The sequence below is a fragment of the Neovison vison genome, chromosome 7 (genome assembly GCF_020171115.1).
Source record: "Neovison vison isolate M4711 chromosome 7, ASM_NN_V1, whole genome shotgun sequence".
Taxonomy (NCBI): domain Eukaryota; kingdom Metazoa; phylum Chordata; class Mammalia; order Carnivora; family Mustelidae; genus Neogale; species Neogale vison.
Window position 1 is genome coordinate 150,858,132 of NC_058097.1, and position 17,542 is coordinate 150,875,673.

Below are 17,542 nucleotides of genomic sequence, written 5' to 3' on the forward strand. Positions count from 1 at the left end.
AAGTCACCAGCTAAGGGGAGGGGAGATGGGCGTGGAGTTCTGCTCTGTGGGGAGTCACCCTCCTCTGAATCCAGGATGAGAGCGCTGGGACTGTGTGACCTGCGGGGAGGAACAGGGTGAAGCGGCCACCTTTGAGCCTGGACCAGAAGTTTACTATCAGCCAGGTGAGCTATGGGCATCCTGTAGCCCCCAATCTGTAGGCTGTGCTGTGACCAAGGATAACAGGAGGGGGTTTGGCCGGCGCAGGTGGAGGCCCGGCCTGCGAGGAGTCGGGGTGGGTGAAACTGGAGCTTGTCCTGCCTGCTGCTAGCCCACCCCCTGTTTTCTCAGCTGTGGAAACTGCAGTTCCCAGGCAGCCAAGAGACACTACAGTTCAGACCTGAGTCCCATTCCAAACCAGGTTCTTCCACGAAGGGAGAAAGGAAAGCTCTGTGAGAGGCCCTCAGGGCATCAACCTAAGGATTGCACAAATACAGTGTTTCTCCTCTAGCCTCAGTTCCCGCCCTTGCCTTCTTAACCTCTATTTCAGCCTCCTAGAAACTTCTCCTTCCACTTCCATCCTACCAAGCCTTTGTCCTTGCTGAGCCGAGTGCTGGTCCTCCTGCTATTTTTGTTTGACAGACATTACTCCCCTGGAAGCCTTCTCTAACCTCCCTGGGCTCCCACAGACTCCTCATGAGTGTCTGTTTTGTTGGGGAAGAGCAGATGATAAACACAGCAGATGATAGGTATCTGTACAAAGGCAGGAGACCGATGTGATAAGAAAGTGCCTGGATGACCTTGTTTGGTTGGTAGTCAGAAGTCATGTTAGCGGGGAATTGTAGGTTCAAATCTAAGTGGCTACAAGGAGCTAGCCCACAGAGAACAAAGGAACATTCAAGGAACGCAGAAAGAGAATTGCTGGCACTAAGTGTGTGAGAAGCGTGAATGGAGCTCACCTATGGGGTGTGAAACAGAACGTTGGAAATGAGCTCTAGGTCAGTCTAAGTCAGTCTAAGTCAGTCGGTGGGGGGCAGGGCGGGGCAGAGCTCTCTATGCCACTGAAGTCTGGTCACTCCAACAGATACCATGGGTTAAAGGGTTGGCGAGGGGTTGCTGCATAAGACATTTTTGGTTTTTATTTTTCTTTTTAAAAAATGTCCATCAGATAGCGAAATTTGTGGGTGCCAGTATGGTGGTGCATAGGATATCTTCAGTTCTCAAGTATCTGCCTGTATCATACTTACATATTACAAAGGGGGAAGAAGTAGTGGGGAAACCTGGCAGACCCAATCTCACCCTCAGGAGTGAGTGAGCTCACCCCCATATGCCTTCTGTTATGATGCACTGAGAAGCACCCAGTGTTGCCTTGGGTCTATACATGCCAAAAATGTATGACCTTGATCTAATAAGGAAGAAACCCGTAAGCCCTAAATGAGGGATATTCTATAATGGAATTGGCCTTTGCTTTTCAAAAATGTCAAGGTTCTCAAAGAACCCCTCTCCTTCAAATACGCATCAGTAGGAGACTGAGTTAGATGTGACATATACTACATAGGCTGGGATATTGCCCTGCAGTGGAAAAGAATGGGCCAAATCTCAGTAGATCAATAAGGAAGATCTCAGAAACTGTGTTCTCATAAGACACATGGTGCATGGGGGCGCCTCGGTGGCTCGGTGGGTTAAAGCCTCTGCCTTCGGCTCAGGTCATGGTCCCTGGTTCTTGGGATCGAGCCCCATATCGGGCTCTCTGTTCAGCAAGGAGCTTCCCCCTCGCTCTCTTTCTGCCTGCCTCTCTGCCTACTTGTGATCTCTGTCTGTCAAATAAATAAATAAAGTCTTAAAAAAAAAAAAAAGACACATGGTGCATGAAAGCCACACCAAGATGGTCTTTTCATATCTATCAGTTTGACAAAACAAAAGTCAGCTTGGTAGGAAATCAGAAGTTTGATTCCATTCTGTGTTGGCAAGGTGGTGGGAAGCAGGCACTCTTATCCCTAGTTGGGGGGGGGCACACTGATACAGTTGTAGAGTTGTAACTCAAAATTATAACTCCATCTACTTCTTGACCTAGAAACACCTTTTCTGGAATTCATGTGTAACATTCTACCATGCATAAGATTATCCACTGCGGGGGCACCTGGGTGGCTCAGTCGCTTGGGCATCCAACTCTTGCTTTCTGCTGAGGTCATGATCTCAGGGTCCTGGGATTGAGCCCCACATCAGGCTATGTACTCAGTGTGGAGTCTGCTTGACCCTTTTCTCTCCCTCTCCCTCTGCCCAGCAATTATCCCTTTAAAAAAGGGAAGCAATATAGTTGTTCATCACTGGGCCTCCTTACCCACTACCACCACCAGTATCTACACCCTAGTCCACATCTAGTAAGGGAAGGAAAGGGAAAGAGACTTTCTTTATCACCAGGAGCCTTAGAACTTATCTGTCATCTCTGCTCACCTTCTCTCCACCCATCCCCTTAGCCCCTTGTGGTGTGGGACTGATGAACATGGCATGGAGGGAAGCCTGGTGAAGAAGAGCTTCAGACTAAGGGGTCAGCTTCTACCTCCTACTTGCTGGTGAACTTCCAGCTAGTCCCAGTCCCTCCTTGGGCCTCTCAGGAGGAATGATAAAGCAGTGAGGCTGTCCCTCCAACCCACTCATCCCCACATTACGTACAGGACACAAGATACACACAGATCTATGAAAATAGGCTATTAGAGGAACCCCATATGACTCATCTTGGATTAAGAACCAATAACTAGGGCATTCTGAGGTCCCCCCATCAGAGAGTGCTGAGCTGGGCCGAGACCAGGTCACCCAGGCTGGGTGCGGACAAGGGAGATGGGCAGGTGTCCGCAGTGGCAGGGGCTCAGCCCAGGATCCCAAACTGCAGCATCAGGGCCAGGCTGAGCAGAAGAGGCTCCACCCCTCGGGGCAGGGCCCCAGCACTCATGGCCATGGCATAGAACCTCGCTACCTCCTCAGTGGGGTTGCCCTGGGCTGGGTCGAACCACATCTGGATGCAGCGGCCACTCCCTCGGCTGTAGTTGCTGGCCTGGTAGGACTTGCTCCAGAGGCCCTCACACTGGGCTGCGGGTGTGGGAAAGTAGGTCTCAAAGGTGCGGGAGGTGGTCCCGGCTGGACACTTGTTAATTCCTGTAGGCGCAGAGAGAGGGGACGCAGACATTCAACCCCTGGCCCCAAAGCTGGTTTCTGGCCACCCCAGATCCTCAAGCCCCACCTCCGTCCCCACCCACCACCCCCCTCACCTGAGGTCCAGTGCCAGCCCCGCTGCCAGTTGCTCTTGCAGGTGTAGGAGGTGTGGCAGTCCTCCCACCATTGCTGGCAGTCCTCTTTGCACAGGGGCATGTGCAGGAAGCGCTCCTTGTGCCAGCTCTGGTCCACCTGGTGGAAGGTGAGGAGGGAGGGCTCACTCAGCGCTCAGCTCAGCAGATGGGACATGCAGATGGGATGGGACATCTCCTGCCACAGCCCTGATGGAACTGGATGGCAGCTGCAGGGGTGGGGTGGGCAGAGGCAGGGTCCCATGCCTCCCGGATCCAGGGCCCCAGGTTGGGGGAACACTCATAGAGACAGTTGTCCTGGATAAAGTGGCGCTTGTAGGCGGGCTCCATCTTGCCGCAGTGCTCCCAGGTGAAGTTGTACAGGAGGGAGGTGTCCTTGTGCAGCTCTCGGCTGCCCAAGGTGCTGCCTGAGCAGCAGGCCTTCTCCTTCCAGGGAGTGCACTGCTTGGGGAAGACACCAACTAAGTGCCCACCCGCCCCCACAGCGGTCTCCTCCGTCTTCTGACTCCTCTGCCCCAGGTGGGGCATCCAGAGGAACACTTGCTGGGGAGGGCGTCACGATGCCTGGCTCTTGGGGTTGAGGCAGTTGTAACAGTTTTTTAACAGAGAGTAAAATGGGATGTGGGAGGCCTGGGAACCACTGTCTGGGGGAGCAATTATTTTCACGCCTCTAAATTATTTCACGTGATTCGCGTTATTTATGTTACTCATTTTGCCTCCAGCCAATATTAACTAAGTACTTTTGATCAATCCTGCATCGTGCTGGGGGCTGAGAATACAGCTGTGAACAAAACAGATAAAATCTCTGCTTTGGGACGCCTGGGTGGCTCAGTCTTTAAGGGTCTGCCTTCAGCTCAGGTCATGATCCCATGATCCTGGGTTCAAGCCCCGCATCGGGCTACCTGCTTGGCGGGAGGCCTGCTTCTCCTTCTCCCATTCCTTCTGCTTGTGTTCCCTCTCTCGCTGTGTTTCTCTCTGTCCAATAAATAAAATCTTAAAAAAAAAATCTCTGCCTTTATGGAGTTTATGGCTTTAGTCAGGGGCAGTGGGAAGACACAGAACATGGTAGGCACAGAAAACAGCAAGTGCAAAGTCCCTGAGGGTTTTGCACTTTATGCCCTCAGCACTCTAGTAAAAACATCATTCATTCAACCGTTACAGAGTTTACGTAAGCTGTACCCCTGGTAAATGGTGGGATCAAGATTTTAACTCAGGGCAGGTAGGAGAAGAGCCCGGCCCCAAGCTGTGCTAAGAGCAGAGAGGAAGGGCACTGATCTGTCTCTCGTAGGGTCTGGACTCCCAAGCTAGGGGACTCCAGATAGGTCCAGAAAGTGGTGGGGGACAGAGGGCATAATGGCCTGCACATGAACCCCAGTTGGGACCTGACTCCATATGGGAGGCCACCCCAGAGAGGTAATTCAAAGCAGGAAAGACAGTGGAAGTGTGAAGGTTTCTCTGTAGAAATAATTCCAAGCTGGGACTCCAGTGCTGAGTGATTACGAGCCAGTCGCTTAAAATCTCTGCGCTGAACTATAGCACCCAGGGCCAAGCAACAGGGACATGGGACAGGTCTGGGCACTCAGGAGAAACAAGGAAAATCCAAGAGGGTGGAACCAAACCTACCCCAGTCCAACAGCCTAGCCCACCCCCAGCACAGCTAACATCGAACATGCTTCCAGGCCTCCCTGAGTTCACACGTACCCCTCCTAAGATGCCCCAACTCCTGGGGGTTCTGCAGGACCCCGGTGCACCTCGTCCCTGGCCTGCTAACCAGTGTCAGCAGTTCCTGCCTCCCGGAGGGGGCGATTATACTGACAGGCACTTGCTGGCCTCTAGTAGGGGCTCGACACAGACAAGCACTCCCATACAACCCCTGTGCCTCAGAATTACAATCAAAAGGCTCCTCAAAAGTCTGCATGCCGTTTCTTGGCAAAGAGGAAGTGCTCCCGAGGGGTCTTAGAAGCACCATCTAGAACTTTATAAGTTCTGAAAATGAAATAGTCTTTCAGTTTTGGAAGAGAAAAAGTTCTGGAGATGGATGGTGGTGGGGACAACAGTATGAACGGCCATTGAACCGACATTTAGAAATGCTTAAAATAGCAACTTTTATATTACTTATATTTTAGCGGGCGTGTGTGTGTGACACACACACGATGCAAACAAAAAATGGGAAATGACTCAAAAGTCATAGGGCTCTGGTCTTCCCACTCTTCACTTCTAGCCCCTGGGTTCCGAGCTCCTTCGGCGGCTCCCCTGTTCTCCCCTTCTCTGTGGGCAGCAGCATCCTTGGCTCTGGTCACACTAAGCTTGTCACTGCCTCTGCCATCCCCTTCCCACCCGGGTACAAGTTGTTCTCTGCCAGGCTGCCCTTTCCTGCTTTGTCTTCCTGGAAAACTCTTACTCATTCCCCAAGGCCAAGGCTGATGGCACCTGTCCTGGGAAGTCTTCCAGGCATTATCTGATTTGTCCCACTGTCTCTTCAGGACCTAGTGGGGGTGGAGGACCTGAACTGTTGCTCTGTATTTGCTGCATGGTGACCTTGAAGGACCTGTGTCCCTTGAGCCCTGTCCTTAAGCTCCATGGGCCAGGGCATAGTTAAGGCTGGAAAAGGCACCACCCATCTCTGTCCTAGCCCCTGCTCATGTTTAGCCTCTCAGTTCCCACGCTATGTGTACGCATGGATGGGCACACACACACACACACACACACACACACATTGTACCCATGCCCACTGTGGGCCTCGTTTCCTATTTCCTCACCCATCTAAGTAGAGACTACTATCCACCTACGCTATATCTACGCTATAGATTTGGTGTTCCCTGAAGATCCCTTCGGCCACCCTCCTGACTCCATTGCTCCCCAAAGCTGATCTTCCACTTCTCTGCTTTCTTCCATTTCTAGGGTCACCTCTCTCTCCAACCCATGACTCCACTCCCTTCTCACCTGGCCATGCAGCTTGTCTTCAGGGCCTGGCTTCGTCTTATGGTGCTTGGCGTCCACACAGATGTTGAGCAGGTCTGTCCCGGCCCATGGAGTCCTAGGCTGGGCACCCCACGCAGCAGCCACCAAAGCTGGAAGCAGCAGCTGTATCATGGGCCAGGCCCTGTCCATCCATTCCTGCCAGAAAGCCGGGATCAGAGGTGGATGCAGCCTGAGAGGGAGGCAGCAACCACGAGACTCTCTGCACGGTTTCTCATCTCCCTACCAAGCCCGGATCTTCCCCGCTCCTCACCCCGCTTATCCCTGAGGGCCCCCAAGCCACGCCAAAGGCAAGTGTAGAGGTCTGGGCCAGAAGGCAAGACCCATTCACCCCATCCCAAGGGCACTCCAACACTAGCTTGCCCTGTGACCTTGGTGGGAGCCACCACCCCTCTCTGGATGTGTCCTTCTAGATTTCACCAGTGGTACTTCGTCCACAGTTTGAGGGCCCTGCCAGTTCTGCAAACCCTCTCAGATCTGCACAACAGGAACCATGGGATGTGGTCTGCTGATGAGGGGAGGGAGTGAGAGAAGAAGAACCTGCCAGCCTCAGCCCACCCCCCCACCAACCCAGTGTAGGGCAGATGGGAGATCCTGACCCGGGACCAGGTGAAGGCCACTGAGCCCTGCAGTTACCGCTCATGGTCCTAGACTGGGTGCCATGGGAGTGCAAGGGGGGTGCCATTGGGGGCACAATGCGGAGAGCCAGTGAGGGTGCTGTCCCAGAGAGCCAGACCCCAGTTTCTCACACCTCAACAACCCCCCCCCACACACAAAGGGGTCTTGGGAAGTTACCCTGGCAGTGTGGGGTCTAGAGCTATGGGAAGACAGGAAGGCGCATCATGATGCACTCGGAGGAGGGAGCGCATTGGGTGGTGGGAGCAGCAGGAGGAAAATCCAGCAGAAAAAACAGACCCCAGGAGAACTGGGTAAGACTTCACCTTTCCTCCCACCTCCCTCCCCACTTTCCCTCAAGACCTGCCCTGGCCTCACCCTCAGCCCCCCTGGGAAGTACAGTGTCTCCCTCCTCCACCCCACTCCTTTTAGAAATCTACGAGGGTAAGGTGGACAGGCTTTGTCTAGGAAACAACTCAATTGTCTTTCAGTGAGAGACCAGTTAAATAAATGAGGGTTCACCCAATGGGATTTAACCTGGTATGAAAGAATGAGAAAGCTCTTGGTATACAAATGTGGAAAAACATTCAAGTATATTGTTAAGTGAAAGAGGAAGGGTGCAGAAACGTGTCCATAGAATTTTTTTGTGTAAACAAGGAGGAGGTCGAATGTATGTCTTCGCATAAGAAAATTCTGAGGGGCACCTGGGTGGTTCAGTTGGTTAAGCATCTGACTCTTGGTTTTGGCTCAAGTCATGATCTCGGAGGTTGTGAGTTTGAGCCCCTCATTGGGCTCTGCACTCAGTAGGGAGTCTGCTTGAGATTCTATCTTTCCCTCTGCCCCCCACTGCAACCCCCCACACCACCCCACCCCCGCTTGCTCCCTATGCATATAATTGCAGTCTCTCTCTTGAAAATAAATAAATAAAGTCTTAAAAGAAAAGAAAATTCTGGAAAGTACAAAAATTTTTTTTTACATAGCCTCCCTTGCTGGGAGGATACAAGATTAGGGATGCAACTTTCTTCTATTTTTTTAATTTTAATTTTTTTTAATTTTTTTTTCCAGTAATCTCAGTACCCAACTTGGGGCTTGAATTCATGACCCCAAGATCAAGAGTCACATGCTCTTCCAACCGAGCCAGCCAGGTGCCCCAAGACTTTCTTCTATATACTTTCTATGCTGTTTTGATTTTTTGAACCATGTGACTGTATACCTTATTTAAATATAACATACAGATTTGTATGTATTTGAATATAAATATACAAAATGTTGAATGGAGAAATAAGATATAGAATGATGCAACTGATTTGATACCATTATGTAAATTTCAATAACAAGGATATTCATAAAATAATGCTACATATTAGTTATGGCTACAATAGAAGTATTTGCAGAAATAGGAACACCAAGCCAGTGGTAGTCTTAGGTCCTTAAGTATACTGCCAGAGAAAGTCTGTGCCTTTGTGTTGTATACAGTTGACCCTTGAACAACATTAGTTACATAATCACACTAGTCATATATTGAGAACCACACTATACCAATTAGAATAATGGATGTGTTACTTACATTGTCGTGTCTTATAACTCTCACAAGTCACTACAATGTTGACATTATTATTCCCAACATACAGATGAGGAAACCAAGGCCTTGGGAGTTAGGTGAATTCCCAAACAGCAAAAAGTGGAGGAGTCAGGATTTAACCCAAGCTGATTTAACCTCGTAAGTCCACATATACACAGATTTTTTTGGATAAATGTAGTACAATACTGTAAATGTATTTTCTTAATAACATTTTCTTTTCTCTAGCTTACTTTAAGAATATAGTATATAGGGGGCGCCTGGGTAGCTCAGTCCATTGAGTGTCCGACTCTTGGTTTTGGCTCAGGTCATGATCTCAGGGTCCTAGGATCGGCTCCCCTCACCCCAGCCTGGCTCCATGCTCAGCAGGGAGTCTGTTTCTCTCCCTCTCCTGCCCCTCCTCTTGCTCACTCTCTGTCTCTAAATTCTCACTAAAATAAATAAATGAAAGTTTTAAAAATTCATTATACAATACACATAATATACAAAATATGTATTGATCTACTGTTTATGTTACTGGTAAGGCTCCCAGTCAACAGCAGGCTCTTAGTGGTTAGGATTTGGGGGAGACTGCAGATTTTCAACTGTGTAGTCTGGGGAGAGTGTCAGCACCACTCACCCTTGCATTGTTCAAGGTCAACTGTATATTCCATTTTTGTGCACAAGTGATAGCAAACAGTTCTACACTTTTCCCTTTGGGGGGCTAGTTTCACTATATATTTACGCTTCTGACAAAACAAACAAAAACCTCATGAAGCCAAGTTTCACACATCTGATGGCCTAAAATTCCAGTCACTTTATGCCTCGTATGGTCTGAAGTGAATTAAAATGCTCTCTATGGCAAAAACACTTTCATCAACCATTTTCAATAACCATTATAACCCTTTCATAACCATCTTAACCAAGTTAAGAAAGGGTTAACTTTCTCGGCTGGCTCAGTGGAAGGAGCATGCAACTCTTGATATTGATGGGGGCGCTGTAAACTCAAGCCCCCACTTTGGGTGTAGAGATTACTTAAAAATAAAATATTTTTAAAAAAAAGTTAAGGGGGCGCTTGGGTGGCTCAGTGGGTTAAGCCTCTGCCTTCAGCTCAGGTCATACTCCCAGGGTCCTGGGATCGAGCCCTGCATTGGGCTCTCTGCTCAGCAGGGAGCCTGCTTCCCCCTCTCTCTCTGCCTGCCTCTCTGCCTACTTGTGGTCTCTTTCTATCAAATAAATGAATGAAAATCTTTAAAAAAAAAAAGTTAAGGAGGAAAAGTTCATTTTTTTCAAGTTAGAAGTGCTTGATCCATACAGTCTATTTTTCAGACATTATTGCAGACGGTAAATTTGCTCTTAGTCTAAGAAGACAGATGGTATTGCTCCTGTTTTTGTTTTTTTTTTAATAATGTATATTGATGTCTTCCCATTATGATTTTGGGAAAACCTCCAAATCCTGTCATCACTTACTCAACTAGTAGAATGCCTCTCCCGAGGGCAAGGTCTGTGGTTTCTGTCTGTTCTCAGCCCAGGGTCCTGCCGCAGGTACAGCTAAGGGTGACAAGGTCAGAGTCTGGGTAGGAGGTGCTCACCTTGCCCTGTCTGCCTGTCTGCCTGCATAGGGCCCCATCACCTCCAGACCACACAGAGCCAACAGCACTCTGCCCTCCTACTGAACCAGCGTGGGATCTCCACTGTGCTGCTGGTCATAATATCTTCATTCCCAAACTTGGGACATGCATCTGTTTTCCTTCTTTAGGAGTAGTTTGAAGGTGTAAATGAAAGTATTTTGTAGCCTAGTAAACATTAATTACATAATCACACTAGTCATATATTGAGAACCACACTATACCAATTAGAATAATGGATATGTTACTTACATTGTCGTGTCTTATAACTCTCACAAGTCACTACAATGTTGACATTATTATTCCCAATAGACAGATGAGGAAACCAAGGCCTTGGGAGTTAGGTGAATTCCCAAACAGCAAAAAGTGGAGGAGTCAGGATTTAACCCAAGCTGATTTAACTGCAAAGTGCTGCTTTTTCCTCTATCTTGCTATCTTCAAATACATGGTCTCATTTTCTTGCCTTACCTCTAGGAAATTTAGCCAAGAAACCACATCCTATGTTTACTTTTGAGACCAGCCTTCAGAGCTTTTCTCCCCAGAATCCTTTTAGACAGTACAGTTCTTTTTTCCAGTTCTGCTGTGTTTTGCCAAATAATGCAAAAAAAGGAAATACAATATTTTAGAAATAAGAGGATCATGCTACCCCATTCCAACCAGAGACAAGCTTAGATTTTTCATCAGAAGTTCTTCCTAGCTTTGTGATGAATCAGGTCTACAAATCATAAATGATGCAAAAAGGGAAAACATAGGATTTTCATTGCTTTTTTGAGAAAAGTTAAGCAAAGACACAAATAATTCTATAAAGGCAGTCATACCTGAAGCAATGCTGAGAGCATGCCCAGAACCAAGGGTTATGATTAATCTCATCCTGTGCAATGGAGGCAGGGGTAGGGGGAGCACTTTCCCATGTGGGGGTTAAAGAAGGGAACAAAATCTTTGACTATTGAGAAGTGAGCACTGTGTCACGTCCCCTTGAACGTGGACAGGCTCCGTGACTGCTCTGACCAATAGAATATGGTAAAACTGATCTTTTCCAGTTTCTGGCTCCAGGCCTTAAGGCACAACGATGAACTGAATGTTTGCCTCTTTCCACCATTCCTATGTTGAACATTCCTGTCCCCCACCATGTGATGATATGAGGAGGTGGGGCCCTCTGAGAAGTGATTAGGGTTAGATGGGGTTAGTGGCCTTATAAGTGTCATGAGAGAGCTTGTTTCCCCTCTCTGCTCTCCACCATGTGAGAATACAGCAAGGAATGGGCAGTCTGCAACCTGGAAGAGGGGCGTCCCCAGAACTCACCATGCCAACTCCCTGATTTTGGACTTTCAGGCTTCAGAACTGTGAGGAATAAACTTCTGTTGTTTAAACACTCTGACTAGGGTGCCTGAGTGGCTCAGTTGTTAAACATCTGCCTTCAGCTCGGGTCATGATCCAAGGGTCCTGGGATCAAGCCCAGCATTGGGGTCCCTGCTCAGTGGGAAGCCTGCTTCTCCCTCTGCCACCCCCGTCCCCTGCTTGTGTTCCCTCTCTCGCTGTCTCTCTCTGTCAAATAATAAAATCTTTTAAAAATAAATAAAAAATAAACACTCTGTCTCTATGCTATTCTGTTACAGCAGCCAAAACTGACCAAGGCTGGGACTAGCAGCTTCTACTTCCTATTTCTTGGAATATTGTCTCTTAGACCCATGAGCCACCATGTGAGAGGACTAACTGTCCCGCTAGAGAGACATTGAGACGCCCACGGACTACACGGAGAAGAGGAGGCCTGGCTGAAGCCAGCCTTCCAGCAACCCCTGCTGAAGACCCAAGCCTGTGAGTAAAACCATCTTGGATGTTCAAGAGCATCCCTGACATAGGCTGAACATTACTAAGTGACTGTAGTCACTGCCCCGTGAAGCAGAAGGATTGTCCAGCAGGGTCTTGACCAAATTCCAGACTCACACAGTCTTGAAGCTTAATAAGATAGCCAGTAAGCCACTACGTCTGTTGGATTTTTTTTACTGTGCATTTTGGCATAACCTTTGACTTAACAGAAAAATGGCAAAAGTAGTGAAGAGAGTTCCTATGTTCTTTGCATCCATGCTCTCCAGATGTTGACATCTCACATAACCAAAGCATATCTGAGCCAGAAAATCAGAGGAGTGATGACCCTTTCAGAGCTTATCACATCACGGGGTATGTGCCGTGCAAATGTCTTACTGCTGGCCATCAGGTAGTTTCTCACCATATACTAGGTCTCCCTTTGTGAGCAGTCAGTATTTTGTGGGAAGATACTTTGACACAATGCCCTTTTCCCCATTGCACAGTCATCCACTGATTTTAACATCCAATCTTGTCTGCACCAGTAAAGCACAAAGCCAGGGGACGTGGCCAGCGCTAAACTGCTCCTAACACGACAGTCGCTATAGCCCTTTTCAGGCTCTGAGAAACGACTTGGCTTATCACCTTAACACAGCCACATAACACTTAATTCTTCAGATTTCACAAACTATTTCCACAGAATTCCTCGTCCCTGCAGGGAACAATCGAATTATTTGATCATTGAAGAGTTTTAATCCAGGGAGTGACCTGATTCCATTGGCGGTTTTGGAAGATCTCCTGGATCCTGTGTGCAGAAGGGACTGGGTGTGGGCAGGGCGGGTGGGTCTGGGAGACGTCAGGAGTCCCAGACTGGGATGATGGCAGCTTGCACCCGCAGGGTGGAGGAGGGATTCGGTCAGTATACCAATGTGAGACCCGCTGAGTGCCTGCTATGTGCTAGACTGTTCTAGGTGCTAAGGCTTCAACAGGGAACTAGACCAAGTCCCTGCTCTCATGAAGCTGGCATTCCAGGGAGGTGGGAGGGAAAAAATGGAGAGGTATATGGTGATAGTACTCTGGAGAAATAAAGCAGGGTAAGGTAATAGAGAAGGGCTGTGTTTTTTGTTTTGTTTTGTTTTGTTTTGTTTTGTTTTGTTTTACACTTGATCTTAGCCAAAAGGCTGAGAAGTGATGGGGCTTTTTTTTTTTTTAAGATTTTATTTATTTATTTATTTATTTATTTATTTGAGAGAGAGAGAGAGAGCGAGAGAGAGTGAGAGAGAGAGCAGGAGCACAAGTTTGGGGGAGGAGCAGAGAGAGAGAGACAGGGAGAGGGACAAACAGAGGCAGACTCCCTGCCCAGCAGGGACCCTGACGTGGGGCTCGATCCTCCATCCTCGGAACCAGGGATCACGAACTGAGCGGAAGGCAGATGCTTTAACTGATTGAACCACCCAGGCTCCCTGAGGAGGGTCTATTTGATATAGGAAAGGTTTACAAGGTGATATTTGGGCAGAGGCCACAGTAAAGTAAGGAAAGGATCCCTATGGATATGGAGGGGTGTTTTGTACTGGTCTCAGCCCATCCATAAACAATGTTGTGCTTGGACTGGCCCTGGTTCTTGTGGTTCTTATTATGAGTGTAAGACGCTTTTCAGCAATCTCCTTCAGGGAGCTTTGAAAAAATAAAAAGATTTATGACTTACAGAACCTGGAAATTACACAGCGAGGGCACTGGGAGAGAGAGCACAGTGGCCTGGGGTTCTGCTTTTATTGGGGTCAAGAGTGGGGGCCTAGGGTTTCACAGGCTCACTCTTGTATGTATGTATGTGTGTATTTTAAGATTTTATTTGAGAGAAAGAGAGCATGAAGAAGGACAGAAACAGAGGGAGTGGGAGAAGCAGACTCTGGCTGAGCAGGGAGTCTGACATGGGGCTTTGTCCTAGGACACTGAGATCATGACCTGAGCTAAAGGCAACCGCTTAACTGACTGAGCCACACAGGTACCCCTTTTATTTATTTGTTTGTTTGTTTATTTTAAAAGATTTTATTATTTACTTGAGAGAGAGAGAGACCACAGTCTTATTCTTTATTGGTGAATTTATTTTTATTTTTTTAAGATTTTATTTATTTATTTGATAGATTGAGCAAGCACAAGCAGGGGGAGTGGCAGGCTGAGAGAGAAGCAGACTCCCCGCTGAGCAAGGAGCCTGATGCGGGACTTGCCTTGTAGACCTTAGTAGACAAGAGCCAACTGAGCCACCAAGGCATCCCCATTGGTGAATTTAAAACATAAGAGCAGGGGTGCCTGGCTGGCTCAGTCAGTAGAGCATGTGACTCTTAATCTCAGGCTTGTGAGTTCAAGCCCCATGTTGGGTATAAAGCCTACTTAAAATTTAAAAAAAAAAAAAAAAAAAAGAGTGGGAATAAGAGTGTGAGAAGAGGAAAAAAAAAAAAAAAGTGACCCAAATGGTCAGTGGAAATCAGCCAAGATCTCTAAAACAAAAGAGCCTCAGTTGGGGGTGGATGTGGCCTTGCTCTTTATCTAGCCCATGTGGCTGGCAGTGTGTTTATTGGCGATGGCTGTCCTTGAAGTGGATGTCTCCGTAATCAAAGCTTAAGTCAGGCATTTCAGAAAAGAACAATGGCTGTCAAGATTTGCACTATAATCTACCTTGTGATGCCTGATGTGGGAAACAAAGGCAGAAGAAAAATTATTTAATTTCCTTACTACCTACACCCCTTTGACAATTCCTTGAAACAGGCAGAGTGACATTCCTCTGAGGACTCAACTGCCTCAATGTTAACACTTTGCTAAAGGCAAAAGGCAATCCTAGCCCAATCCCCCTCCTGGCCAGGATCCTGTAAGTCTATTTTAGCATATAAGAATTCCATTGGAGGGCGCCTGGGTGGCTCAGTGGGTTAAGCCGCTGCCTTCGGCTCAGGTCATGATCTCAGGGTCCTGGGTTCGAGTCCCACATCGGGCTCTCTGCTCAGCAGGGAGCCTGCTTCCTCCTCTCTCTCTGCCTGCCTCTCTGCCTACTTGTGATCTCTCTCTGTCAAATAAATTAATAAAATCTTTAAAAAAAAAAAAAAGAATTCCATTGGAAATTTCCTTCATCTCTAAACCCCCCAAGATACATGTTGGCAATCATCCCCCAAGCATATGGCCCACCGATATACATCTGAAAGGTCTCGTGACTAAGGTTTTATTAGATGGTAATAAATGACCTTTTCCCAACAGTAGCTAGCCCTCTCAAGGTCGTGGAAACTTTGTTTCCAAAATTCCCTAGAGAATTAGACTTTCCCTAACCTCCTCCCACCTCTTTCTGCCCAAGGGTCCTGTCCCCATGCTTGAATAAAATCACTTTTTTGCACCAAGACATCTCAAGAATTCTTTCTTGGGGGAGCAAGTGGAGGAAAAAAACCGAATTCTTTCTTGGACATGGGCTTCGAACCCTAATGTCCTTCCTACATCAGTGCTCAGGTATCAGAGCCAATGGTGAGGAGATTAACTGGCAAGGTAACCAATAAACTAAAAGTCAGGGGTAGGGCCCCTTGTAACCCAGAAATCACACATCTCCATAGGATTATAGTAGCAAATGCTACAATAATTATATAGGCAATAGTCTGAAACCTAGTCCATAGCCATTGTCCCAAACTTGAAAGGTCCAGCCATGAAAACAGGTTAGTGATCTCAGGGGCTTAGCAACCTGCTCAAGGATTTGGGTAATGTTGCAGAATATTTTAATGCCTTGGGTGATCTGGGATAAGTAGGTTTGAACCTGTCCTGAGTTGGTGGATTTCTCCATATCTCATCAAACTAGTCTCTTAATCTTGAGAATAAGTCAGTTCAGTTCAAAAATTCTTATTTTAGGAGGTGGTGATGAAGGTTGGTTCTCCAAGTTAGGCCTAATGTGGTATAAGTATTTGCACTGGGTATTAATGAGAGACATTTCCAGGGCAACAAAGAAAAATAAAACAATGTTAATGATTGGAGCAGATCATCATCACAGTTTCTAAGTTCTGAAGGTAGCCAGTTGAGATTTCTAAATGTTGTGCTTGAAGCAACTTCACATGGAACGGTGGCAGTCTGATAGGTTTTCCTGGTTTGCAGTTTGAATGTTGCTGGTGATCTTTCTGAGTGAACCACATAGCAGCAGGCCTAGACATTGCCCATACATGGCTGCTACAGTGATTTCCCTGAAGTTTATATCAAGTCATCCCACTTTAGCTTACATGGTTTTAGGAAGAAGGCAGTTTTAGTTCTCAGTGATTCCAAGTTACCAGGGTAGGAGAAGGATTGGAAACATTAGATTGGAGAGTTGTGGCCAGATACTGAGGGAAATAAGAATCAGTGTCCAGTCCAGTCTACAAGTAGAAAACAAAACTTCAAGGACAGCAGGTCTAGAATCTGATATTTACAAGGGTATACTATAGCTTTCCATTGAAACATATTTTTTCTCTCTACAGTCTCCTGTTTCTATCAGAAATAATCAAAGAGACTGATTTGACTGCATAATAAATCTAGTATCGCATTAAATTTGGCCTGATGACTTACATAAATGCAGAAAGAACAGTGATTGACCATATAGGTTCTTTTATGTTTGCTTTGCTGAACTTTTCGTAAGGAATCTCAGACAACTTTTAGAAGTCTCTGGAGGCTAAGAAGCCAAGCCAGATTTCTCCAATACCTATAGATTTGGATGAGTTCCTCTCTTCTTGAGGTTCCCCAAAATATCCTGAGGTTCCTGGGACTGCCAAGAAATGGCCTTTCTTATGCACCTCGTAAGGCTGCTGAAACCCTGTAAGCAAGGTGCTAGGCTGATTTTTCCAAGGGGCTTTATTGGCATAAAGTCAACTGTAGTTCCTTAAATCTGGTATCATATTTGAACCTATGTATATCTCTCTAAAATATGACGTTCCAACAAAGCCTTGGTAAGATAATCAAATTTTCCGAACTGTGTCCAGTTATAAGGAAGATAGATCCTTATTGAACTTATGCAAATAAATATATTGCCATGAAAATAAGAGAGACTTAGCAAATTCTGGAGAGATCAGGTAGGAAGAAAAAGTAACTGTTTCATCTTTGTTCATGAAGATATACTTTACCAAATTGTTGTCATGGCTAGTTTAAGAGAAAAAAATTATTCAAATCTGGAAAACAAAAGATTAAAGAACCAGCAACATTTTGAACAAAAAAAAATACAATCATTGTCATTTTTTCAGTCCTGTGTAATTAATTCTTGATCTTGATCTTTTATTAGGACTTTTATGAATCCAGCTTTTCATAAGAGTTTATAAATTCTTACCCAGTTCAGTGATAGGATCTGAAAGTTATCAGACACCTATACTAGTCAGAGTCCTTTCTATGAATCTCCCTGAAGAGGAATTACTTTTGCAAAATAATCAGAGTAAAACAGTAATGGCCGGTAAATGAAAAAAGACTGAAAACTGTCCATAGTTAAAAGTCTGATGAGGGCGCCTGGTTGACTCAGTGGATTAAGCCTCTGTCTTCAGCTCAGGTCATGATCTCAGGGTCCTGGGATCGAGTCCTGCATCGGGCTCTCTGCTCAGCAGGGAGCCTGCTTTCCCCCTTCTCTCTCTGCTGGCTTCTCTACCTCCTTGTGATCTCTCTCCATCAAATAAATAAGTGAAATCTTTAAAAAACAAAACAAA

General features: G+C 46.7%; 2 protein-coding genes across 2 annotated transcripts in view; one reads left to right on the top strand and one right to left on the bottom strand.

The window, feature by feature from the left end:
• The first annotated feature begins 47 nt into the window (after positions 1–47).
• Positions 48–17,542, top strand: part of ANAPC15 (anaphase promoting complex subunit 15) — a 30,666-nt gene continuing 13,171 nt past the window's right edge. The window contains exons 1-2 of the mRNA XM_044258639.1: positions 48–164; positions 11,678–11,876. The gene's annotated coding sequence lies outside the window, so the exon portion shown is untranslated. The remainder of the gene's footprint in view (positions 165–11,677; positions 11,877–17,542) is intronic.
• On the bottom strand, positions 2,846–6,392 carry LOC122912630 (folate receptor gamma-like). Its single transcript, XM_044258626.1, has 4 exons — positions 6,225–6,392; positions 3,528–3,722; positions 3,246–3,381; positions 2,846–3,132 (listed from the first exon to the last, which is right to left on the bottom strand). The coding sequence occupies exons 1-4, from the start codon at positions 6,390–6,392 to the stop codon at positions 2,846–2,848; spliced, it is 786 nt and encodes a 261-aa protein (XP_044114561.1).